The following is a 27,316-nucleotide window of genomic DNA, read 5'->3' on the forward strand; positions in this document are numbered from 1 at the left end:
CAATAAAAATCCTGTTGTTAATTGCGCTGGGTCTTCGTTGGCTTCTGGTGTCCTCGTGCTTTTTCGCACTTTGGCTCAAGTTATCTTCATTTCCTTTGGGAATCCGAAAGTGTCCCGCTATTCAAAAATCGTTTCGGTTTTCTTCGACATACTAAAGCATGTTATGTAGTATCTTAAGTCGCTTAATCCCTCTGTTAGGTGGGAAAGTTAAGTGCACTTACGTTGGGTGCATTTCGGGACCTTGCGTGTCAATTTAGGCAATGCGGTGAAAACGGGAAAGCATAGGACACTCGCATTAAAAGAAATATGGCGATAGACTAAGAGCGCGTTTTATAAAGATGTAGACTGAAGAGAAAAGAAACTTCTGTGAAGTGATTGTCTAAGGTTGTGTTATAAATAAAGAGAAACCTAATTTATTTTTTCTCTACAAGAAACGAAAATAGTTTTAATGCAAGATCGTTGCAAGTGAATGTCGGTCGAGACGAATGCCTAGCCAGTCCAGAACAATATGGCGGCGTGCGTCGAGGCGGCATTTGATGTTGCCAGAACAGGACATGAGCGAGTTCCCTTCTGATTAATTGCTTAAAAGCGGTTCAACAACTAAAATGAACTTCTGTGTACTTCTTGTATGCATTGCGCGTGGTAGCAATGAAACTGCTGGCGGCGAGGCTACGTACTCGGCCAGCAAGGTGTGTTTCGTGAACGCATTCCATCCGGAGTGCACTCTTCTTCAAGTGACACTGCACTTGCGACGTTTAGATTTGGCAAAGTGCACTTAAGCCGAGTGACGCTCTCCATAAGTGCACTTAACATGCGCGCTTGACAGGGGTATAAGTCACACGTCACTTTGATGCAGTGGGTTTTCGCGTTTTTCTGACGTCGCGTGACAGGCACGGGATGTGGGCGAGGCGCGAAAACTTTTGACAAATAACAGAACCTTAGCGGCCACAAAGGGTATGAGTCGAGATCACTTCTTTTCTTTTGTTCCCCCTAATCATGCATACGCATTGTGGAGGCGCCATCATTAGATAGAGGGGTTTCGCGAGTTTTCATTAATACGTGTGGCAGACAAGGGTTATTGGCATTGGCCCTAAAAGTTTTAACCGATTGCGGAGGGCTAATAGTGGAAATAGAATAGAAACAGATTGGAATAGTTTTACGTTATATCACCCAACATTAGTTTACGCTTACTTTACATAGTCCCCAAAAAGTTGAAGGACACAACGCTCTTTTTTCACAATAGCTAGAGTTCAGCAAGCGTCACGTGGAGGCTGTGGGGTCGGATACCAACGAGAGTTGGCTTGTAAGGTCATGTCTTTGCGAAGCAGCCAGTGGATTTTCGTTACGGCCATTGCCTGCTTTCTTAGTGCAAAAACGGCAAAGCCTGATGAGCGAAAGTGTTTGTTGCCACCAGTTTGCTCTCCTTCCTCTTGAAATGTCACCACATCAGTGTTTGCAATGGCCACACCAGTCACCGCTTTTCACCTTGCTGCCAAATTTGCTCTCCGATGTCTAAGGATCGTGCGAAATTAATATTGATATTCACAGAGTTCACGACGATATTGTTACTTCACATGTGAAGAAACCAATATAAGTTAAATTACAAGCTCATTTTTTGTTCTTCCTAAAGGAAAGCATAAAGCATAAAATTATGTAGACTAGGCACATGGCGCCAGATAGGACACATTGTAATTAGTCAATTTGGAGAACATTGAAATAACTGTAACACTGCATCCTGATCTCGATGCATTGCTGGAGAAAACAAACTATAAGTGTATACAATGACACACATCTTTCTTATGCTCTCACCGGGTACACTGCGTCGAAGTAACTGCCTGCTTTGAGCATGCAATCCCCCATGGCTTTATTGAAGGCAGTCCTGTTCTGTAAAATAACAAGAACAGCAAGTATTGAATTGGACATATACGGCACGTGTTCAAAGAAACTCACTGGAGCGTATATCTTACTACGAAAATACAACCCAACACACTTTAAACCCCAATTTAGAAATTGGCCGTTGCTCTTTACGACGCACATTCATTGCAACAACGATTCGCTGGCTTGAAAGCTAGTGCTTGAATAGCTATACTTTTTCCACTCAGTGCAATGCCGACGACATCAATAGACAGTTAAAGTAGAAATTAGGGATGTGCGAATAGTTCAGACGTTCGAACAACAAATCGGATAGTCTCCTGTTCGATTCAGTCTTTGAATCGAATAGTTTCTTTTCGTAAATGCGAATATTTTTAGAATACTATCAGAACACTTCAGAGCATCGACTGCGCCGAAATAAAGATAGCATAGAAAGAGAAAATTAGTGTTATGCCAAAGATAGCACAGAATACTAAAGTATAGTATAGCATAGTTTTGCGGGCATAGAATAGACCTAAAACATGAGAAATTGCGAAGTGGAGCTGGCTGCGCCACATAGGTAGCCGTGCTTCACAGGCTGCACATCCCCCTCTACATTCCGAGCATGCAACGAAACTGCTGCTTTTTATTTATTTATTCAAAAGAACCTTACAGGCCCTATGGCAGGGCCTAAAGTAAGGGGGGCATATTAAACAGTAAATGTATAAAAAGTACAAATTTCCAACAGGAACAGTGCTATAAAAAGATTACCGTGTTACAGAATATTGAAGGAACTAGGCATACAAAGCAATATCTGAAGGCACACGAACATTTGTTACTGTTAACAGAGCAAAGGAATACCGTTTATGAAAATGACATACAACATGGCAAAAATTCACGATAACATACATTAGATTGGTCACTCGTGAACGGTATTAAATGGGAAAAGCATGAGTAACTGAGAGCAGAACGTGTCGGGATTAGATATGGAGGCTATGTAATCAGGGAGGTCATTCTAGAGACGAATGGCACGTGGTAGTGAAGATGAATTAAATGCATTTGTTTTACCGTATATGCGCATGAAACTGAACTGATTATGTAATCTGCGTGAAAAAGAGTGGGGCATTTGTAGTTGTAACCGGGTTCGTTTTTTAGTGTAAATATATTTGTGGAATAAGCACAGAAGAGCGATGTTGCGGCGGATATCTAATGGCGGCAACAGTAGGTCTAGTTTGAGTTTACGTTTGAGTTTGAGTTTATGCTTGAGTTTATACTGTAGTTACGGCATATGAACCGGGCTGCTCTGTTTTGTATCATTTCCGTCATATTTATTAGGTAATTTTGATGAGGGGACCAAATGGGGAGGCGAATTCTAACTGTGGCAAAATGAATGTTTGGAAAGCGAGTTTTGGAATGTTTGGCGGGGCATTTCGCAAGTTGCGTCGTAGCTAGCCAAGAGAACGTGATGCTTTGGCGCATGTAGAAGTGATGTGTGGGGCCCATGAAAGATTCTCTGTAAGAACAAGACCAAGGTACTTATATGATGAAGTGTGGGAAAGCATAGTGTTATTAAGATAATACGAATATTTAGAATTTACACATTTTCGGCTGAAGCACGTCACCTCGCACTTTGTAAAGTTTAGTGTCATGAGCCATTTGCTACACCAGTTAGCGATAAGGTTAAGACCTGCTTGAAGTTTCAAGTGGTCGTGAGTCGTATGAACAGGACGGTAGATTATGCAGTCATCGGCAAAAAGGCGCATGCAGGAAGTAATCTGGGTATAGTTCTCCATTTAGTCGCCTAATAAACAATGCTTCATAACCTGCTATGTAACGATCAAAACTTGCTAACGTTGAGAATGCTGGGATATGTTATACTAGGTGCCATAACGATTGTTCATTCTCCGAAAAATAGATATTCTGTTATATTCCATTCGCTTCTAGCGCTTTTTGATTCGTATTCGATTCCGTTTCAAAAATCGTTATTCCCACACCTCTACTAAGGATTCATCTCGCTCGCTCGTGTTTTTTATCAGCCACCGTTGATAAGAGAATAAGATAACAAGGTGCGGATGATGCCACCGGGTACATTGTAACGACAAAGCACATGAATGACCTCTCTATGACAACTGACGAAGTGCGAGTGATTGCGATAGCTTTATCATATTATCTCGGATTATCACACTAAGAAAAATTGCGCCCTTGAGAGTGCATTGACTGACGAAATACCATACCTGCACCCTAATTCTTCCTGAAGTTTTTTTTAAATGGATACATCGGTTAACGAAGTACCCTTCGGGTAGCTTTTCATTATTTTAGGATGATAAAACGGTGTTTTAACTGAAACATTGACCTTGCGGAATTGAATAGAATTCAGCACTTCAATATTTTATGCAAGTAAAATGTGGTAAGTAACTATTTCCAGCGGTCAGCACCAAGTTATTGTTCGAGCACCTAATTCGTTCACAGTTGACAATGCATGAATGGATGTCCACCTCCTACTTCATATACTGGGTGTCCCAGTTGGGGATGTGCAAAGACATAGCTTTTTGCTTCATTTTGCACCCTGCCTTTCGCTTTTTCCCACTGGCTGTGTTTAAGTTATCTGAGACTTGTGTTGTTTCATAGACCAGCAGCCGATGGCCCGGCGTATCACAGCGTGTTAGCCAAAGAAAGGTCTTCAGGCGCATGTTGGTGTAGCATTGTGGTGGCGCTGTATTATGCGCAGTGTGTCTTGCGCTCATTCGTGCAGTACTGGTCAGAATAAACATTCGCAGGCGCAGTGCGCCATTCCACAACTGATAAGAGCACAGCATTATTTGTGGAGGCGGAACGCCCCGGGTCGCAAAGTGCGGAGGCATAAGTGCTTCGTCTCCTCCTCTCCTTCCTGCCTTTCGTCTCTTACTGCTGTATCAGCTTAAATTGTTGAACTTTCGAGCTTATTTTTGAACTCAGACACTGAGGAACGTTGCGTAGGCCTACGAGAGCAGGTGGAAGCGCTGGTGCTATCTCAAAGCACTGTTTTATTCGTTCTGGTTGTGCCAGTGGAGCGATCGCGATGTTACAGCTTCGACTGCCACTTTGCAGGTCCATACTTCGAATCGAGGCTGCGAGGCACTTTTTCTCCCTCTATATTTTACAACCGTCTTGGAAAACGCTTCGGCATTACTTTCCTGAATGTCTGAAAGGTTAAGGGCAGTAATAGGATAAAAGATATTGTCGGGGGCAAAAATGAAATATAGTGGGCATGTTGGCAAAACACACAGTGCAGGAAAGGATACCGAACCAAGATTACTCTTTCAAATGGGTGTATTAGTTGGCTCAAACATCATCTTGTGAGCCATAAGGGGGTGCGGTATAGACACATAAGAACACTCTTATGCGCGCAATTTTTGCTAATGCATAGGCGTGTGCTTCGCTGGTATTATCACCTGCAAAACAAACACTTCCCGGCAGAGATTATTTTTCAGTAGCACGCCTGCTTGACCAATCCGATTCAGCGTTCTGAAGGACTGAACACATGTTATAATGTGAAACCATTCTATGCGCAATTACGCGAGAATCCGCCGGCGTAGTAAGCGTGACAGAAACATGGTGCCAAAAATGGCCGCCGGCACAAATAATAACACCACGTGAAACAATGCTCATATTGACTTCAAATTTCTCAGGGACGTTTCTGCAAACATTGTAAATAATGGCTCTCAAAAGAATATTTCATAAATACCGGTCTGGATGCGAATCGAACAGCGGCCTCCCGGGCGCGAGACAAGCACGCTTCCCCGACCCCATGGCGGCTCCACGCTCCTGGTCGACTGAGGGAGTGCGTGTGTCATTACATGCGTGATGGCGCAGCCAAGGAGCAAGAGGTGCGCCCCGTCATGAGTATATACAATGAGTGTATCAAATAAAAATTCAGTAGGGACGCTTAATACTGCTTAGGCGTGGGAATGCGCAAGCATTATAGTCCCTTTCGTGAAACGACTTTGTGCGCGTGTTCCTTGTCTGCGCAACCGCTCGACTGCGTTCTAACTGCGGCCTCGGCAAGGCCAAATCAAAACGCGCCAAGCATCTAAGCGCAGAGACGTTCCAGGACACTCGAAGCGAGCGGTCGCATCGCCCCTCGCTCCGACGACTACGGCTCGCCCGCCGCTTCACGCGCGCGCACGTCTCCGCCTTCGACCGCGCTTACGAGCGCAGCCCTTTTCAGGGCTCGCACGACAGACGGAGGCCCCATCTCATGGGCGACCCTGCGAAGAAGCAGCAGAGGAAGAGGCCGACGAAGCAAACTCCTGACTGCACCGATGGCCCGACGTCCAGACGAGCCCTGCAGCACCACCCACGTGGACGGGAATCACGCTCCGGCAGATCGCCTCCTGCCTTACGATGGAAGCACGGGCTGCAAGCACGTACGCTACGTGCACTCTCGGCGGACTCGACGGGTTCCGCGCCGTCATGCCCGCCTCCTCAAGTGAGCGCGACACCGTCCACGCGCGCCCCATTTGCGCTGGATACTCCCTTCCGCGCATTTCCCTTTGATGCGCCGAAAACGACTGCCAGCGACCACCACGCCGCGCCGTCCGCTTCAACGGACACCACCGCGGAGGCCTCCACTTCGGCTGCCTCCACCGACGACAGTGCCAGCTGCCCGTCGACCGGCGACACCGACGAGAATGCCGGCACCTTCTTCTTGCCAACCGCAAGCATGATTGGCTCCGACACTACGTCCTCCCGCACGGACGCGACCGCCTCACCCGAGGCAAGTCCTATCTGCCCGGAGAACCCCTTGTTTTCGTCGCCGGAAGCCTGCTCGTCGCCTCCGCTCAACACCGCGGAGTCCACCGCACCAGACGAGGGTCCGTGCGCGACGGCGGTGGTTCCTCCCGGAGATCACGTGGATCCGGTCGACGGCCCCTCTTCCAACCACAGCCGGCCGAGAACGCCTACCCCAGTTGCTGAGGGAACAGGGCAGCACTTCCTCAGGCTCAGGAACTCTCCGCTGCCGCCCGCGGCCGCTGAGGACTCCCAAGCCTGCCAGCCGGCAGCGGAAAAGCCGAAAAACGCCGCCAGAAGGCGACGCCGATTCCGACGGTTCGTCGACTTTGAGCCGCATAACCCCTCCCCCCCCCTCCCCCCCGGTTAACGGTGGTGTCGCTCACGATACCACCATCACGATCCTCTACCGGCCCATCTAGCGCAGAGCCACGTTCCTGGCTCTCTCGCGGGAGGGTGTCGCCGCTCAGCTATCCGCCGTGCCGGGCGTGAGGGGCGTTCGTGTCAACTTCCGTCGCAACGTGGTGGCTGTGGACGTGACACGCGGTGCCGACTCGGCGCCAATTCTCGAGGTGTGCGTCATTGGTGACGTGGCGGTGCGCTCGAAGGCACTGCACAGCAACTCCTGTGTGGGTGTCATTGATGGGGTCGACCCTTCTTTCGACGCCCGCACACTGAGAGAAAACCTGGAAGCACCCGCCGCGGCGCTGTCATGCTCACGGAGTGGCACAAGCGTCACCGTCACTTTCGTCGGGAGCATCGTGCCTCCAAACGTGCGACTTTTCAAGCAGCTGCGCGCCGTTCGTGCCCGTCTGCCCCGACCACTTCAGTGCGACGGCTGCGGCGTTTTCGGCCACGCCGGCGCCACCTGTTTCCGCGACGCCCGTTGCCTCCGCTGCAGTGAGTCGCATCCTACAGGAGACTGCCCCGCGGAGAAGCCACGCTGCGTCAATTGCGGTGGCCGACACCCTTCGACAGAGCCGAGCTGTCCGAGTGGCAGCGCGAGAGGAAGGCGGCCGTGTTGTTGTCTTCGTCTGAGCGGCCCGTTTCGAGAAAAAAAGCGCTTGAGCTGGCCGGCGCCACATCGTACGAGCCGCATAGAGCCGCTCCGTCGGCGTCTGCTCGCACCCCGCAGGGCCGATCGTACAGTGACGCCCTGCATGGCCGCAGCACCCAGACGGCCGCTCCTGAGCCGTTACGCGGCCCACAAACGGCTCCGAGCAGCGACCCCAGGGACGCGCTCATAGCCGCTCTTGCGGCTGCACTCCGTGCCCTGCGGGTCCAGTGCCCAGCTATCGACGGCAACGTGCGACAGATGTGCGACGCGGCTATCGCCGCGCAGGAAGCTCTGCTTCACCACGACTAGGCGCGTCACCGCGCCACATAAGCGAAGGCCACCAACTTGCGCACGCGCGCTGTTCGGGCCGCCGCCGCCGCATCTCTTTCACCCCTCTTTCAATTCCCTCTCCCACTTGTGCAACGCGGTTGAGGTGTCCTCAACTGAGAGACAGTTACTGCGCTGCACTTAACCCCAATTTTTTCCTTCCGCAAACAAGAATCTCTCTCTAAGCGCACCCGATTCTTAAGGCCAAACTACACGCACACGTGCCGACGTGCAGAATTTCACGACCACGCGCTTCAAGTATGCCGAAACACCCTCTCCCACCCCGACACACGGCGGGGAAAGCGAGAAAAGAAGGGCGACAGCCCGAGCGTGCGCCAACGGATGAGTCACCACGCTCCTGGAAGACGTTTCAATGGCCGCGGCCGAAAAAGACAGAAATGTCTAAAAGATTCCCAGCCTTTGTTCATGCTATGCGACCACGACTCCGTCAAAAAGTTCGAGAAACGCTGGTGAAGGCGATAAAAGCGCCACGCTTGAATTAAGGGGAGGAGCGGGTGGATCAGGTTAACAGTTGGATCGCCTGCCCGCCCGTTTGCCGGCGAGCTAGCCGTTCCACGGCAGCCTGGCCGACGAATTCCTCGGGCGTCTGTATTTCCGGAAGAAGTCCCTTCTTCGAGATCTGCCTCGAGTTACGTCTCGCTCAAAACCAGCACGGGTGAATACGAATGGACGCTTGGTACTATTACTCATTCTGGACGGTACGTGTTGAACTCTTAGTGCTCATCTTTCATTATTTTCCAGAGTTTCGTTAAATCCCATCTGAAATGCATTGGGATGTGCCTATAGCTTTCGACAGCTCTGGGCTCTGACCGGGTTTTGGACCACAGCCACCATTCGCTGGCGCACCAGAAGGCCTCATATTGCTACATCCAATTTGCGGCACGTAGAGAAAGCCAAAATCTCGTGCATTGGAGAAGAGAAGACGAGGACCCTGCATAATCGTTTTCAGTTTGCCTATACATAAAGTGTTCTGCCCTGTTTTATAAGTTCCTGTTGCTTGTGAATCGTGACAGTGGGGGAGATGCTGGGTAAATGTTTGGGATGCCTGTCAGCAGCCATACGTCAAGCCTATAGGACGTTTTCCGCGTGTCGAAACACCCATTCACCGCGCCAGCCGTCGCCTACTAGGCCTAAGCCCAGAATTTGGTCTCCTACTAGAAAGAATACCGGTTACCACGAGTGCCCAAGACATGGCAGACCCAGGCCCTCCATAGGTGACTCTTTTGTCGCCTTGATCTCCCTTGAGCTTCCACGGAAACGCCTACGAGGATCCAAAAAACTGGCTCGAGGATACGCGCGCGTAGCCAAGTATTATGTGTGGCACGCGGGACAGAAGCCATCCCATTTCATCGTTGCACTCATCCAGTAAAGAGTTTCTGCATTTTTTTTCCCCACTTTATACGCTTCATACGCTATAGCGAAGGTAGAGGCTACTTACTAAGAGAACGTTGGAAATGTCTCTTTAATACGCCATCGCAAAATTGGGACAGGCCCTTTGAAGGTTCTAGAAGTTTCCCTCGTAATGTCGTACTCCACGGCGATTGCGTGTCTTCTTGGCGCATTATAGCCTGCACGGCTTCTGCGCCATAAAAATCCCAAATCATCATCATCATTGAATGACTTCCCTCAAGCATGCTTTCTATAAGTCTAAAGCGCGGCGACTGCAAATTCGAATCCAAGATTGCGAAGGCAGCCGCGCTTTTATAGTCCCATAAAAATCATACAAATGCTACTATGAGAATCTCCCTGAATTTTTTTTTTTTTTTTTTTTTTTTGCGTCTGCTTCGCTTTTAGGCCCGACCGATAGCTTGTGCATCATTCGAACCGCCGCATCTTTACTATCTCCACTCCACCATCGTGGCTTGACGCACTCACCCGCCGTGGTTGCTCAGTGGCTATGGTGTTGGGCTGCTGAGCACGAGGTCGCGGGATTGAATCCCGGCCACGGCGGCCACATTTCGATAGAGGCGAAATGCGAAAACACCTGTTACTTAGATTTAGGTGCACGTTACAGAACCCCAGGTGGTCTAAATTTCCAGAGTCCTTCACTACGGCGTGCCTGATAATCAGAAAGTGGTTTTGGCACGTAAAACTCCATAATTTAAAATTATTTTGACGCACTCAGCGCTTACGCCAAGCAATCCAAGCCGCGTTCTTCCGTCATCCTGTGACGTCATTGCCAGCGGTGACCAATCACCACGCGTTGCTGCCTCTTTTTTCCGCCTTCCTATTATCGGCGTCGCCACTCTCGCATGCAAATCAGCCATACCACCACCACTGAACACAGCATGTCACCCCGCACAGTGCGACAGAAAAAAAAGACGCTATTGCGCAGAAACTCCTCTGGGAGTTGTCTAAGTATGCGTAAGCATTGTACCATTTGCTCATCTCCACGCAGCCAAGTGTCATTATCAATGGTATGAAACTTGATACGACCGGAATATACCACAGCGCTGATTCAACACGAACTTCTACGAACAGCAGCGCAAGGTGAATTGATGAGGCGAGCAAACTAATGCAGATGGCAGAGCCAGGTGCGCTAATGACGTTCAAATCATTATAAGCTGGGATCACACTTTAGCGCCTTCGCGCCGCGCGGACCATATCTTGAACGCGATTTGCTATGCAGACGGAGTGTGCGGACTGATAATAGCTTCGAGCGCTGTGTTCTCGCTGTTTCGCGTTCAAGAGAGGCGACACACTGGCGCATATTTTGAAAGCGATCTGCGAAAGTTGCAGGGGGCGGCGCGTGCTGAAAGGTTTCTGCGCGCTGTGTTCTAGCCGCTTCGTTCGCGTTGAAGCGACAGGCAGCACAAAGGTAACGCCGCTCGCTGCTGCGGGCTCTATCTATATTACATGCGTAATTCCAAAGAATGTACGCACTTTTCGCTTCACACTTCATAGTGCTTGAAGCATGCTTTACCTCCACCGCGAGGCGGCCCAGTATTGCCCCATCCCCCGGACCAGCCCACCCTTGTGTCTTACGTGACGATTCTCTCGTTGGGTAAGCACAGAAATGCTTCCGCATTTAAGAATATAAGACTGATAAATAAATTTATTTCATTATAATAATAAGACGTTTTGAATAAAAAGTAGTCTGCACAGTAACCAAGACCACCGATCACGGCAACGAAAATTGTCTGACTGCACAAAAAAGCCTCACTTTATTATTATCTCTTCTCGGATAGGAGAAAGGTGCGCGTTCTGCAAACCATCAAATTAGTGACCGCTGTGGTTGTCGCCGGCGCGTGGTGGGGGAGCTTCAGAACTTACATGTGCCCACTCGTATAATTCTTTATACTTTTTCACGCATGGTCTCCGCGAAGAGAGCCGATAGCTTCAGGTTAGGGGACTCAAGCCGCACCCTAGCGTTGGGCGAGGGTAAACACTGGGCGTACAAAAAAAAAATGGCTGTGGCTTAGCTAAGGTTAAGCCCTGGATTTTAGTGTTGAACCACTGTTTAGCCTGTGAACTGCTGTTGCTTGGCTATATTTGGTTCGGCTAGACGAAGAAACAACTCATGCGTTACTCTGCTTCGCCTTCAAGAGTGGAACGCGACAGCGTTCCCGTCGACCCGCCAAAGGGTGTAAGACAATGGGCTACGGCGCAGCGACTACGCGCCCCGCATTGGACGCGGTGAGCGTCGAGCAACGCAGCGTTCGGCGTGGCAACGAAATGTGCGCCTGAGCAAGCGACGCACGCCTGAGCCTTAGAAACAGCTCGTTTCTAAAGCAACACCGCATTCACTAGAGGCGCTTTTGTACCGCTTTGAAGCATCGTACTCGTGGCTCAGTGGTAGCGTCTCCGTCTCACACTCCGGAGACTCTGGTTCGATTCCCACCCAGCCCATCTTGCAAGAGTTGAGCCAAAGCCACCTAGAAACAAGCGCAGCTGCTTATATATCGCCGCGACGCCGCGAGCGACGGCGCGAGTTGGAGCCCCGTTTCTCCTCTGTCGTGACGTCACGGTGTCACGTGGTATTGAAGGCGACACCGCCGCGCCTGAGGAGCTGGGTTGAACTCTAGTAATATGCTTCGCATAAAAACTGAAAGCGAGAACAAAAGAGCGCGAAGAGCCCAGAATTGAGCTCGCGTCCACCAACGCATGCGTTCCCTTACCTGAAGCTGTCTAGTATTACGTCACCGAAACTTTCCTTCAATTAAATAGTTCGTGGAGCCAGTGTCGACCAATGCTGGGTCGACAGGCTCAGATGCTCTTATATGTAGTAGAAAAACAGCGCACCACACACGCTTGACGGGAAGCACACAAGTGCACGCAAAGTATGTAGATAACCCTGTTGAATCGGTTTGAGTGCGAGGCAGTTTGCTAGAAATCTCCCACTCATTGTGTTCGCTTTTCTAGATGGAGCAGTAAGCTTCAGATTACTAATGTACCAGTACAATATGCGACACTTCATTGATTATAAGGATCGCCTTATTTGTGTACAGTTAAGTAAAAGACGACATGGAGGCTACAATTAAGTACCATACCAAAACTGAAATATCTGGCTTCCAAGCACAGCATCCCAAAATTGCAGCCCTTCCTCCAATTTCGAAGGCCGTGCTTGCCTTATTCTGGGTGTTGGAAGTCCTTGCAAGCGCAGGATGTCTGTCATTATTAGACACCACGTACATCTGGTTTGAAAATCGCACCTGCAGCGACTTCATAGTAATAAAAAACTGACTTCAAAGACCTTGTATTTCCATGCCAAAGTTACTGGAACTTGGTCACAATTGCTGAAAATTGGTCATCTAATCCAGTGCCACAAAAATGCGGTTGCGTGCTACAATTGAGTACATTGCATTTCATGCTGCTTGTCGTGCAATAACAGCGGCGTGGGCGAATTGAGGGCTTCCTAGAATAGAAGAAATGCGGTCATATGCAACAGGAGACTCAGCGTGTGCTACGCACCTTCCAATACTGCTGAGTGTCAGCGTGACACAGTCTAACGACGACGCACGCCCGACGAAGTTCCTGTAAAGGAAAGTTCAACAAACATTATGCAAAGAGAGAGGGAGGCGTTTCTGGAACTCCAAAAGGAAATTTTATTTTCATCTTTTGCACGCTTAAAAAAAAGCATTTCCTCCTTCTCGGCAAGCAACAATTACCCATCGTTCAGTACAATAAAGAGCACGTTGGTTTATCCACTAAACATACCTATCATTAAGCTAAACAAATTGCATTGTAACAAAATTCAAGTCTTTCGAATCACCTTATTTCCATCGCTGTATATATATATATATATATATATCAGTACTGGACGTCAACATGGTGAAACCGACGACATATGGTTTGCCCTAGTGCAGCGCTCCTGAGATATTTCTTTTTCATATGCCACTTATGTGTGTCACTTATTAAGATAAATAAGGAAAACAATAATATTTACTTTATGGACAAGTGTGTTTCCTTACGCTGTACGGAGCGGGGGGGGGGGGGGGAGTTTTAAGAAACAAGCGAACTGCGTTTTTGTAGGAACGTACCTCCTGCGTGGTGCTTTTTTAGGTATTTCAAGGAAACCGGCGAAATATGAAAAGAAAAAGGATACGCCGCTGCGCGCACGAGCTATCGTACTGAAGTAATCTCAACCGTGTTCCGAGAAAACGACTAAATAAATAATTGCGGCGGAGCCCAGCTCACAATGACTGTCGACGGTAACGCGTTAGCATTGAATCAATGTAGCGACACAACGTATTACCAGAATTGAAACCAGGTATGTACGAGACATCTGCTGAAGCGGGGCTCCTGTTCTGCGCTATCCTAATAACACTGGGCATCATCTCGCGCCACCGCCGCGAAGCCTACGCGTGGCCTCACAAATGCGCGGCGCGCTGTTGCGTGAGAACGCTGAGAAACGCGCCGGACTTGTCTCTCGCGGTTCTTTCTGGAGTTCCTGCGTCATCTAGTGGCAATGGCGAACCGTCTGCGTGTGGCCTCGGAGACAAGGGGCGCGGCGCTCCCATAGAGTTTCTCACGATAACACCTAGAGGGAAATCTGGCGCCACCGTCTATGGGAGTTTCTTAAGAGGAAGCTTTAGCTCGGGTGCTCCTATCTAAATACATGTAAAAGGAGAATTCGTTTTTCTCGGTAACCACTGCACCAAATTTGACGGGGTTTGCTGCATTTAAAAGAAAAGCTTAAAATCTAGTGACTGTTGGTTTCGAATTTTCGATTTAGGTCGTGAAATTTTTGTAACAATTTGGCAAAAATCGCAAATTTTCAGAAAACGAAACTATCAAGTTTACAACTGCGTAACTCCGCAAGAAAAAATGATATCGCAATTCTGTGAATTGTACCTGATAGCACATCTAAAGCGGACAAAATTGATATGTTACACATGAACCTCAAAAAATGGAGTAATGTGTAATTACAACTTTTGCAGAACCTTTGTAAACAACGTAACAAATTCACGTAAGATGTAAACTGACATACCAAATTTGTCCGCTTTGAAAGTTCTAATGGATGCCGTTTACAGAATCGCGATATCTGTTCTTGATGCAGAGCTATTATCTTGTAAACTTCGTGCTTCTATTTTTTTCAAACGTCTGAATTTATGAAAATTCGTTTAACAAAATTCAAGGCCTAAATCAAAATTCCGCTTCCAACAGTCACTAGAATTTCACTTTCCCTCTCAAATGCAACAAATTTCATTAAAATCGGTCCAGGGGTTATCTCAGAAAAACGTTTTTGCGTCTTTACGTGTATTTGAATAGGCCGCGTCGGAGTTGGGCCCGAGCTAAAGCTTCCTCTTAAGGGGCGCCGTGCCATCATGGGAACAACGGTATATGTGTCTGCGAGGCTTGTGTTGGCTGGTGTTGTAAGAGGCTTCGTCTAAAACGTGGACATGGCTACACAAATAGCGCATTCGTACAGTAAAATCTTCATAAAATGTTTCCATTCAAGCAAATTGCATCTTTACTCACCTACAATGCATGACGAAGGGAAGAAAAGCAAGAACAGACGACAAACTGTTTCGAGAATCTGAGCGATAATCTTGTCGTCTGTCTTCCAACTTTAGCGGCCCGCTAATACTTCTTACGTATCATATAACTGTACATGCAATAACAAGTTCTTATAGTTAAACGAAACGTGTTTTTGTGTAATAATAAAGCTAAAACAGCTTTTTACGTGCAGTCTTAGTAGAATATGAATCATTGTGACAGACTGAACGATGGAGGAAGGAAACTGAGGAAAGTCCGTAACCCCTTCACGCGCTAGGCGAAAAGTGTGGAGGAAATGACGTAATAGGTTGTCCTTTCTCTTGCTGTTTTTTTTTTTTTATTTCTTTGCTGCAGCGGCCACGCCTTTCGGGCCGCAATGGCGGCTTTGTTATGGTTCTGTGCCACGGAGGAAGGAAACTAAGGAGAGGCCTTGACGTCACTCTTTGTGAAGCAAAAGTGAAGCCGGAATTTGGCGTTGCTCATGGCGATGCTCCGCCTTTTGGGCCACCCTCCTCTCTTGTTTACATCTTTCGCGAAATCACGCCGCGCTGCGCGTGGTGTCGCGCGCTCGCGCAACATCTGGCAGAGCACGGTGCAGGTAACATAGCGCAACAAGACACGGTGACTAACGCAAACCCGCCCACTAAGCGCCTTTGCCACGGCCCGAAACCTACCAGAGCAACACGTGTGAGCGCTCAAAACCGTAACAACGCCGCCATTGTGGCCCAAAAGGCGTGGCCATACAAAAATAAAAATGAAAAAGCAGCAAAAAAATGAGAACCTACTACGTCATTTCCGCCACACTTTTCTCCTAGCGCGCGGAGGGGGTAGGGCCTCTCCTTAGTTTCCTTCCTCCGTGTTCTGTGCGCTCACACGTGTTGCTCCGTAGGTTTCGTACCGTGGCAAAGGCGCCGTGCGGGCAGGTTTGCGTTGGTCTCCGTGTTTTGTTGCGCTGTGTTATCTGGACCGTGCTCTCCCGGATGTTGCTGTGGCCAGGTGGGACAGGAGGAACTAAAGTTCGTGAAATGAACGCGCATGTAACGCTGTACGCAATGTACCGCGCCACGACAATCACAACGGACGAAGGAATATCTGCGGGAAATCTTGCTCTCTTTGGCGGAATCATGCTAACGTGCCATCGCAGGCCGAAACCGATGCGTTTCAGAGTATGTACAATGAACGCCTTGCAACTCAGCGATTCCTGCATTTGACAGCGCATATGGTGCATTCGCGGCGCGTAGAACTTAAGTTATGAATGCATAGTTCGTGTTCAGTAACCACTTGCTTTCGTGCATATTAAAACACATGATGCTTAACTGTTGCTTGTTGCTAGCAGTACTGGCGACAGCACGAAGTTTTTAAGCAAAGCGCGTTCGAGGTTCATGCACACCCACACAGGTGTACCTCAATACACGTGCTGATGGAGCGTACGTTACGCACAATATGTGAGTTTTGCTGCCCTCGGCACCGTGCGCCTGCCAGCCGAAGCTTAATCCTGGAAGATGGGAAAGAAGCGGCTGCTTTGCCTAAAGGAACGAATCCTTCCTACCGCAGGCGTATCTTATCTGTGCGCGCGAGAAGGGAAGGGAAGTGAAGGTTAGCGGATGCGCTTCAAGAGTCGGCAAGGTTCCACAGAACGTACGCGTGCGAACACATCAAACGGCTGTTCCATGTTCGCATGCAGGCCGGTCTACACGCGTACTGTTCTGCACCGTGCGCTGGCTATCGCAAAACTTTGTTTCTGATACTTCACTTTCCGTGGTAAGAAGGCACCTCAGGCCGCAGTCAATGAATCTAAACGTGGAGTCAGAAATGATATTCTGCCTCCTTGCCGGCGCGCTGTCGTAGTTATGCGCGGCCAGCCGAAATTTGTTCAATCAACCACGACGATTCCTTAAGCGAGAATGTGTTTGTGCTCATAAACCCCAAATTGATCAAAACTGGGTCGGTGTGTCGTACATTTCTCCAGTGTGTTCTTGCAGTGAAGTGAGAATGCGTACATTTTTTTTCGTATCGCCAGACGTCCAGCTCTCAAGACCTATAGCCGAAGCAGAGAAAAACAAGTAGAAGGCAGCGATAAAGGTGACCTTTAAAAAAAAAAAAATCACGCGACAACTTTGCAGCGGCACGCACCTGCGATTGATGAAAACAGTTCAGTTGGCTGGCCTTATAAGGCATGTTTATTTTCATAATAGCCAGTAAAAGCAGCCGATTCTGTCTCACGGCCCAATTAGCGAAGTTCATTATGAACTTCATTTAACATGACTTCGGTAACGGCAATGCAATGAGATATCCAGATTGTTGAGTATTGCTGCGGAGCGCGCGCATCCGAGCAGTCCGGTTACGTGCAGCGCGGCGTGGTTTCGCGAGAAATGTAAACAAGAGAGGAGAGCTGGCCCAATAGGCAGCGCAACGCCATGAGCAACGCCAACTTCCGGCTTCACTTTAGCTTCACAAAGAGTGACGTCAGGGTTTTTGCGGAGTTTCCTTCCTCCACGGACGGAACGGTGCTTGCCTGGCTCTCCGAGAACGATGCCAATCCGAAGTCACAGTATACCGGTTTTTCCCATGCATACTACAGCGCAGCAGCGCCAGATTTCCCTCTAGGTAATATAGTGAGAAACTCTATGGGCGCGCCGGCGCTTCGCTTGCCGCACAGCAGTGGCACATGCTCAGTGACCCAAGTGGGTGAGAGGTCCATTGGGGAGCGGCACCTAGCCAGTGCATTCATGCATGGCTATGCATGCACTCACGGTGCAGGTCGCTAAAGCTTTAGCGTGAAAGGGACAGCTTTAGTTTAGCGTGTGATATAACATGGCGTTCGCTATAAAATATCGGGTCGTCATTGCGCATGCGCGGAACGCTAAATGACCCGTAGCGCATAGCGTGCGCATGCTATTTCTCAGACTTAGCGTTACTGTCTTTGCGTCGTTTACGTAGTTTACGTAAAGCATGGCGGTGGTTCCGTTGCCCGCTTCGAATCGAATTTGTTGCTTCCTTTTTTAATTCGCTTCTTTCGTAGCAAACGACTGTGCAAACGGCTTTCGCTTAGTTTTAGGCTGCTTCGACGACAGAGCTGTTGGATAACCTTCGGGAGTTCGGAATTTCCAGAATCGCTGCTTGTTCAGAGCGAGTCGAAGCCTAACGAAAGAACCATTCGAGCTGTCAGTGCCACTTATCAGCGAAGTCGGGAGACAAGCACATGACCTCTGAGATCGCAAAAGCTCGTAGGCCAACTAAAACTGTAATAAACGAGCGCTGCTCCACGTACGCTGCACCGTAGCGAATAGCGTACGCGATAGTTGCTTGCGCTATACTATAACTGTATATTGAAAGCGGCAAATGCCCCACGCATTCGTGGTGCGGCCTGCTAAGGCGTCGGGTTGCTGACCTTCAGGAACCCTTTTCACGTGTACTCGCTTATGCTCAGCATCGGAGAAACTTATGCGATCATTTTGGTCATTGTAGAGTGGCACATATCTAGAGGCACATACCTAGCTACCGAAGCTGGCGTCAAAAACGTTCATTCAAAACGACCACAGACCGACTGGTGGATGCCCAGTTTTCCAAGTTAATGTAAAAATGCTTCGAACAACGGTGCCTACCAAATCCCGAATGCACAGGGACACATGTCGGCGCGAGAGAGGTTCGTCGAATGGTGGTACGTACGTACACATTCCTCCATACGCAGAGACCCAAGTTGGCCCAATGGTTGATTTGGAACCCTGTTCCTACAGCACAGCAGCCCGATACGCTACCAGTTCGCCCATGGCCTAGCCAGTGACCCAGATGAGCGGGAAAACGGTTAGATAAAACCGCACAAACATAGATAGATAAATAGATATCCCCTGGAATGTGCGTGAAGCACTCAAAGAATGCTAACGCGTTAAAAAGATATCTGCAGTTTTGCTCAAAAGGCAAACCATCGACCGCGATACCAATTCATGAGACAGCTACGAAGTACTAATACGAAGTAGATGTAGTACATCTCTAAAGGGATGTAATAAAGAGTTCAAAAGGTGGAGTCAAGTGTAAACGACAAGGCAGGCGACGCAGAGCAGGAACAAGATGGCGTCCGAGCGTCTCACAGTCGCACCAAGCACTGGCGATCCGGATGACTCAGCGGTTGCGCTGCAGGTGTCAAATAGACGATTTGGCTGCCCTTGTCCGCCCCTTCTTTTATTTACTTACCGTTACCCCCAGTCTAAAGGCGGAGCCATACAACCGACTCACCGCTTGCAGACGAGCCTGTCCTGGCACTGTTTCAGGTGGTGAACGAAAAAAACATCTCGTCTGCTGCGGGGCATATCTGATTTCGGTGTAGCGGCTCTATAACAGTTTAAACATAACTGTTTGTTGCCCTAGTTCTGTTTGCTGAAAGACATGTTGTTTACCGCAAATTAAGAAACACACAAATGGAAGAAACATAGATGACGGCATAGTTCTATGACAGTTGAAAGATTAGGTGCTTTCGATGGTGTGGTATGGTGCGTCATTCTTTGAGAGAAACTTTGTCTAAACTCTACGCGTGCTAGAAGGTACGGAAATCAAGGCAAGTGTGCCGGGAGCAAAGTTCGGGGAGGTAGAATCGCCGTTGCGATCGTATTTTGTCATTTTTGGTCGTAGTAGGGGACACTTCGCGCTGTTGTGCCTGGTGATTCCTAGGATCCAAGGATGCTTTAGCGCCAGACATGCAGCTGTGAAGTGCTATTCACGCTTTACCATTTACTCAAGGCGACTGACTCAGTGTCACCTGAGACTTACGGACAAGCAAATATGTTCCGTATCATCGGCTTTTCGCCCACACAGAGCTGAAAAGCGAAACGAGTGCCCGCCGGGACTACGACTGGACCTGGCGCCGACGGTGACGCGTAAACAATGACAGCTCACTTCAAGACGACAATGCCGCCTTCGACTATCGCGAAGACCAGTCTCCCGATCCTGACAGATTGACCGTCACGAAGGGGCCAAGCAGCGAAGAAACCTCAGCTCTTCTTCGTCGTCTCCAAGGCCACCATCAGCGTCCTCTTCTTCCCACATTACAAACCGTGACATCACCTTCGTCGCAAAAAGCACCATATTGGTGCGGTTCATCGGTCTGAGAAAGGTACGGTTTGAGACGGCTGACTTGGATGATGTCTCAGAGAGGTGAAGGCATGGTGGCATTCAGTGGAGACACTTCCTATGTGACAGGGGTCACCTGGTGAAGGATGCGGTAAGAGCCGTAGTATCCCGAGAGGAGTTTCTCCGAAAGATCAACACACCGAGTTGGAGACCAAACTAGCACAAGTGCACCTGGTTTGTACTCCCCGTCGTAATGGCACTGGTCGTAATTAACTACACTTCCGGCGTGTCTGCGAAGCAGAAAGACGAATGCGGGAAATCTGGCGTGCTTCGGTCGCGGTGGCTATGACATCTCTCGTGTACTCTGTCGGTCAGATGAGTGTGCTCGAAAGGAGAGTCTCGAAAGGCAAAGTCGGCTTACAACCGAAGAGCAGATAGAAGGGTCAGGAGCCAGCTGCGTCGTGGCGCGATGAATCGCAGGCGAACGTGACAAATGGTAGAGCAGTCTACCAGTCGCGATGATTGGAAGAAACATACATTGCTAGCACGTTAGTTAGTGTGAGGTTCAGGCGTTCGGTAAGGCCGTTAGTTTAGGATGGTAAGCGGTAATAAGCTTGTGTTTAGTGGCACATGAGCGAAGTAAAAAGGACCAGGCTGGATTCCATAAAGGCTACTCAACAATAGACCATATTCACACTATCAATCAGGTGATAGAGAAACGTGCGGAATATAACCAACCCTTATATATACCTTTCGTTGATTACTGGAGAGCGTTTGATTCAGTCCAAACATCAGCAGTCATAGAGGCATTACGGAATCGGGGTGTAGACGAGTCGTATATAAAAATATTGAAAGATATCTATAGCGGCTCCACAGCCACCCTAGTCCTCCATAAAGAAAGCAACCAAATCCCAATAAAGGAAGGCGTCAGGCAGGGAGATACGATCTCTCCAATGCTATTCGCAGCGTGTTTACAGGAGGTATTCAGGGACCTGGTTTGGGAAGAATTGGGGATAAAAGTTAATGGAGAATACCTTAGTAAGTTGCGATTCGCTGATGATATTGCCTTGCTTAGTAACTCAGGGGACCAACTGCAATGCATGCTCACTGACCTGGAGAGGCAAAGCAGAAGGGTGGGTCTAAAAATTAATCTGCAGAAAACTAAACTAATGTTTAACAGTTTCGGAAGAGAACAGCAGTTTACAATAGGTAGCGAGGAACTGAAAGTGGCGAAGGAATACATCTACTTAGGGCAGGTAGTGACCGCGGATCCGGATCATGAAAGTGAAATAATCAGAAGAGTAAGAATGGGCTGGGGTGCATTTGGCAGGCATTCTCAGATCATGAACAGAAGGTTGCCATTATCCCTCAAGAGAAATGTGTATAACAGCTGCGGCTTACCAGTACTCACGTATGGGGCAGAAACCTGGAGGCTTACCAAGAGGGTTCTACTTAAATTGAGGACGACGCAACGAGCTATGGAAAGAAGAATGATATGTGTAACGTTAAGAAATAAGAAAAGAGCAGATTGGGTGAGGGAACAAACGCGAGTTAATGACATCCTAGTTGAAATCAAGAAAAAGAAATAGCCATGGGCAGGACGTGTAAGGAGGAGGGAAGATAACCCACGGTCATTAAGGGTTACGAGCTGGATTCCAAGCCAAGGGAAAGGTAGCAGGGGACGGCAGAAAGTGAGGTGGGCGGATGAGATTAAGAAGTTTGCAGGGGCAATATGGCCACAATTAGTACACGACCGGAGTTGTTGGAGAAGTATCGGAGAGGCCTTTGCCCTGCAGTGGGCATAACCAGGCTGATGGTGATGATGATGAGCGAAGTAAGTCGTCTATGACTTTGGCAAGAATCTATCTACCGCGACCGGTGAGAAGTTGACGAGGGGCACCGTGGTGTAAGACAAGGTCATGAAGCAAGAAGTCAGTGACGTGTGCAGCGCAACTGGTCGGTAAGGCTCTAGTAATGGCATAGCGGGTTGCATAGTCCGTACTGCTGGCAATCCACACATTTGCGTCACTTGAATGGGGAATGGTCTAAGAAGATCAACGCCAACGCGAAAAAAGGATTGGTCGGTATATCCAAAGGCTGCAGCAGGCGAGCAGGATGCACATCTGGTCTTTTGCTTCGTTGACACGACTCACACGCGGCAACATAGCGCCGGGCGGAGCGGTTGAGACGTCGCGAGAAAAACCGTCGCCGAATTCGGTCATAGGTCCGAGTGACACCAAGGTGTCGAGCGGTGGGAACGTTGTGCAGTTGCTGGAGTACAATCTGTCGAAGATGAGACGGAATGACGCTAATCGCGTACACTGGCCCTCACTCGCCCTCGGTAATGAGTAACTGCGCTCGGCTGGAGAGAGAAGGCTGCTGGCATAGGCGATAATGCAATTGTGCCCACATTGGCGTTGATCTAAGACTGCGCCGATGCCGTAGCCACTGGAGTCAGTGCGCATTTCTGTCGGAGCGGAGGCGTCAAAATGGGCGAGAACAGGAGGTGTGCTGACCAACTTGATGATCTGCGAGAGAGCAGGCGCTTGTTCAGAGGTCCCGCAGAAAGAAACGTCTTTCTTGAGGAGGTCGGTCAGGGGACGGGCAACATGGGCGAATTTTTCCACAAACCTATGGAAGTAAGAGCAAAGGCCAAGAAAGCTTCGAACATCTTTGGCGCAAGTTGGTACGGGGAAATTCTGCACACCATGAACTTTAGCGTGGTCGAGGTGAACGCCTGACGAATCGACGAAATGTCGGAGCATGGTTATACCGCGGTGGCCAAAGTGGCACTTGGACGAGTTGAGCTGCAAGCCAGCGGTGCGAAAAACAGAAAGAACACATGAGTCTTTCAATATAGGTCGCAAAAGTTGAAGAGAATACGATGACGTCATCCAAGCGGCACAAACAGACGGACCATTTCAAGCCACGCAACAACTTGTCCATCATCCGTTCAGAGGTCACCGGGGCATTGCATAAGCCAAAAGGCCTTACCTTGAACTGATATAGGCCGTCTGCAGTGACAAATGCAGTGCCTTTTGACGGTCCATTTCATCCACGGCTATTTTCCAATATCCAGATTAAAGGTCTATCGCTCAAAAATAAGTTTCACCGTGGAGACAATCGAGAGCATTGTCATTGCGGGGAAGTGCACATACATCTTTCTTGGTGATCGTGTTTAGATGACGATAGTCAACGCACAATCGCCAGCTGTTATCCTTCCTTTCGACGAGAACAATAGGGGAAGTCCATAAACTGGAAGATCGTTCAATTATCCCTTTGGCAAGCATTTTGTCAACTCTCTGGACAACTTGTCGCTCAGAGGGCTACGCCCGATAAGGGCGTCGGCGAACAGGTGCTGCATCGCAGGTATTTATACGATGCTTCACGACTGTCGTTTGACCCAAAGAACAATCTTTCCGGTCGAAACTGTCGGAGTACGACTCGAGGAGGCCACGGAGCTGTGCGGCTTGTTCGGTTAAGAGGTCCGGTACAATCATCTTTGTAAAGTCGTTGGGCGTGGCAGATGCAGAAGGCGCAGAATGAGCACTGGTCGAACGTGGCAAGAGACATGGCTCGAGGAATTACTCGTAAGCACTATCCTAAATTTAGGATCCGCAGGCATATCTGATTGTCCGCTACAGAAAGGATGGTGTGGGGGAAGGAGACACTGTGAGAAAGCCTGACTGAAGTCGCGGGAGTAAGGACATAGTCTCCTTCAGGTACAGGTGGGCAGGCTAAACCTGTGACGCGGGTTGCTGCTAGGAAAGGGAGGCGAATAAAATCCGCTGAACAAAGCTGAGTTGGTGCTCCAGCAGGAAGGTCAGCGAGAAGAGGTAGGTCAAGTTGTACAACACCGGCTGAACAGTCAGTAAGAGCAGAAAGGGCGGTCGAAAGTCTAGTCCGAGGGTCACATCGTGATGGCAACGCTTGAGCACACTAGACAAAACAGACGTGTGGCAGCCGGCGATACTCACACGTGCAGTACACATTCCAAGCACAGCCGGAGTTCTACCTTCGGCGACCTGGAGCAGTCGAGCCAGAGCAGGAGTAACTACTTTCTTCAGGCGTGGTCGAAGCTCCGCGATCATGATACAAATTCGCGCTCCAGTGTCGATGAGTGCTGTAACGTGCAAACCATCCCTGTCCACGTCCAGAAGGTTCCGATCAGTAGGCAGGGTCAGCAGAGGAATTCCAGGCCAGGGTGCTAGAGCAGCATCACTTCCAGGAGCTGCCCCAGTTAGTTTCCCGTCGGAGAGCGGCGACTGTAAGCTGAGGACGGGGAGCGATCCAGCTGGTGCGAACGGGAGCGGCGATTGTGCGGTGAAGGTGAGCGGCTAGTCGTAGTGGCTCGAGTGTTGTCAGCTGCGCCTTTCACCTCGATGAAGAGCGCAGGTGGGCTAGAATTCAGTGAGGAGCGGCGGTAGGCAGGAAAGCTTGGTTGATAGTGGGCTGGCCAGGAACTTCGGCACTGACGAGAGATGTAGCCCACACGTCCACAGTAAAAGCAGATGGGTCTATCATCATGTGTGCGCCATTCGGCCAAGTTGTGATATCTCGTATATGAACCATATTCGCTCCGGTGAACAGGGGCAGAGGCAGCAAACGAAGCAAATTCAGTATGGTTGGCGGAACAGATGGACGGAAGACCTACATGGGCAAGTTCTTAGCGAATGTCCGACTGAATGAGAGACACGACCGGCCGAGAATCGTCAAAGCGCTGCGTCACTGGCACGCCAGGGGACATGCTTCGATTTGTCGCTGGACGACACATACGACGTTCTCGGAGGAGGTGGGCTCACGCGGTAAACAAATGTCTTCGCACGTCGATGAAGCAACGGTATTATGTAGACGCGTAAACTGTTGACCTATGCGGCGGCTCATTGACCGTTGTTATACCCTTGCAGGTTAAACGAATTGCCCGCGAAGGCTTTTGAAATGTGGCTGACCTTGTCTGCCTCTGCCATATAACTATCCATCTTACGGCAAAGAGCGAGGACGTCCTTGATGTACGCCACGTAAGACTCAGTGGACGTTTGTGCACGGGTCCCAAGGTGCTTCTTTGCAGCACGTTGGTGGCCGATGGGCTTGCCGAACAAGTCTCTAAGCTTCTGTTTGCACTGGTCCCAACTTATAATCTCTTCTTCATGTGTCTGGAACCAGATACGTGCTTTTTACTTTAGCTAGAATATTATATTAGCCAGCATAAGCGTGTTTTCCCACGTGTTGTGCGCGGTAGCCCGTTGGTAATACTGCAACAAGTCATAGACGTCAACGTTGTCAGTCCCCGAAAACATGCTGGGGTTGCGAGGCTGGGCCAGAATGACCATCGGGGGCGATGACGGCGCCGCGGTTGAAGGCTCTCCTCCGGATGGCATGGCGGCCAGGTTACATCCGCTGCGGAGCTCCGTCTTGCGCAAGTGATTATCCGGCAACTCCACCAATAATGTTACGAGAAGGGAAAAGCGTACGGCCATCCTAGAGCAGCGAAAAGAACTCCACCTTTCATCATTGTCTCAATGGCCACCATCAGCTTCCTGTTCTTCCCACATTACAGGCTGTGACAATATTATCAAGCCACCATTGCAGGACGTACGTGTTTCTATGGGAGTTCCGCTACCATGCATACACTTGGCCACCACTGCCAACATCGACTCGAGAATGCGTCAGCTTCTTCCATGGCAGCAAGCAGAAAGGCCCGGCCGTGTCCTCTGGTAAGCGAAAGCGAGGACCCCACACACTTGATGTACGTTTGTGTGTCATCAGAATATGTGTATGTATGTTGCGAGGCAGCTGTTAAACCTCGACAGTTTATTTAGCAGGTCATGGGCAAAAGCCATGACACTGGCCACGATGATGAATATATAGAGATGAAGAAGGTTAAGGCGAGTATAATGCCCACAGTACTTCACCGCGCGTGGAAGCGGCAAGCCTGGCCGCTTGTTACGGCGATAAACAGCGTATGAAAGGCTCTAAGCGCGATACGTGCACAATCTCTGTGGAACGGCAGCGGCTGTCAAGAAGCATGACAACGGGAGTGACGCGATAGTTCACAGGCAAAGTTTGTTCCCGAACAACGTAGGGCCTGCTGAAACGGGATTGAAACTTCTCGCGCAATCCAGGAGCGCGAACTGTGGTGAACAGCAACACTTCAACTCCTGGGTGGAAGGAATCGACACCGCGGGATGCATCATAGCCAGTTTTCTATGTTGTTGAGTGGCGTCGGTGTTAAATCGGGCGCGGTAGTAACACTGGGCTACTCGCGAAACTAACTACTCACACACTGATGTCGGCGTAGGCACCGGGACACCAAAGAAAGAGACGTCGAGGAGAGTGTTAAGTTGACGGCCGTAGATGAAGGAAAATGGCGAGTACCCCGTAGAGCGCTGTACGGTGGCGTCGTATGCGAAAGTGACAAATAGCAACAGGACATCCCAATTGATGGGGTCCCAATTGATGTGGTTGCTGTACATTGATACCATATCGTGCAGCGTGCGATGAAAGCGCTCTGCGAGGCCATTAGTTTGAGACTAGTAGCTAAAAGTCGTCTTATGAATAGTGTTGGACGCATGGAGCACATCGTCGAGAAGCGTCGACAGAATGGCCTTGCCATGGTCACTGAAAAGGGCACGTGGGGCTCGGTGACCTAAAAAGATGGCCTCCAAGAAAAAGTCCGCAACCTTCGTTATGGATCCTGAAGGCAATGCGGCTGTTTCAGTGAACCGTCTCATGTGGTCGACTGCTGTGGCTATCGGTCAGTTACCGCCAGCTGATATGGGTAGTAGTCCACACAGGTTGATACCAACGACTGCGAAAGGAGCTTCAAGACATGGTACAGGTCGGGGCAGTCCAGCTGGGGGTGAGGTCAGTCGTTTTCTGTGTTGGTTGTGGGAGCAGGAAGCCACATACTTTACTAAGCTGGTTGCAAGTTCAGGCCAGGATAAGCGACTGCAGATGCGTTCATTGGTTTTATGGTAACCAAACTTACCTGCGGTGGTATAGTCGTGAAACATCGCAAGTATCTAGGCCATAATTGATCGGAGAACGACTGGAACCCACCTGCGTCATTCGCGTATAACACGTATCGGCGTATGATTGAATTTTCGCTCTTGAAGGTCCTCAACGGCCCCGTGAGCCAAGCGTAAGGTAGACGGGAGGACCCACGGAAACGTTGCATAACGGAGTGACCATAGAAGTCACTACCTTGGCGAGATGCAAAGGTATGAGCATAGTTAGGTGTGAGTCGGTCGAGATCTGCGAGCGAAGGAACCACAGAAGACGTGCCCT

The 27,316-nt window shown here is 49.4% G+C and overlaps 1 protein-coding gene across 2 annotated transcripts in view; it reads right to left on the bottom strand.

Moving 5' to 3' along the window:
• Nucleotides 1-27,316, bottom strand: part of LOC126535307 (uncharacterized) — a 136,035-nt gene that overhangs the window by 71,919 nt on the left and 36,800 nt on the right. For both annotated transcript variants that reach the window (XM_055073108.1, XM_050182201.2), the window contains exons 3-4: nucleotides 12,938-13,000; nucleotides 1,810-1,884 (exon numbers count right to left, since the gene is read on the bottom strand). In XM_055073108.1, the coding sequence (XP_054929083.1) occupies nucleotides 1,810-1,884; nucleotides 12,938-13,000 (138 nt within the window). The remainder of the gene's footprint in view (nucleotides 1-1,809; nucleotides 1,885-12,937; nucleotides 13,001-27,316) is intronic.

This window comes from Dermacentor andersoni, chromosome 7 (assembly GCF_023375885.2).
Source record: "Dermacentor andersoni chromosome 7, qqDerAnde1_hic_scaffold, whole genome shotgun sequence".
Classification (NCBI taxonomy): Eukaryota; Metazoa; Arthropoda; class Arachnida; order Ixodida; family Ixodidae; genus Dermacentor; species Dermacentor andersoni.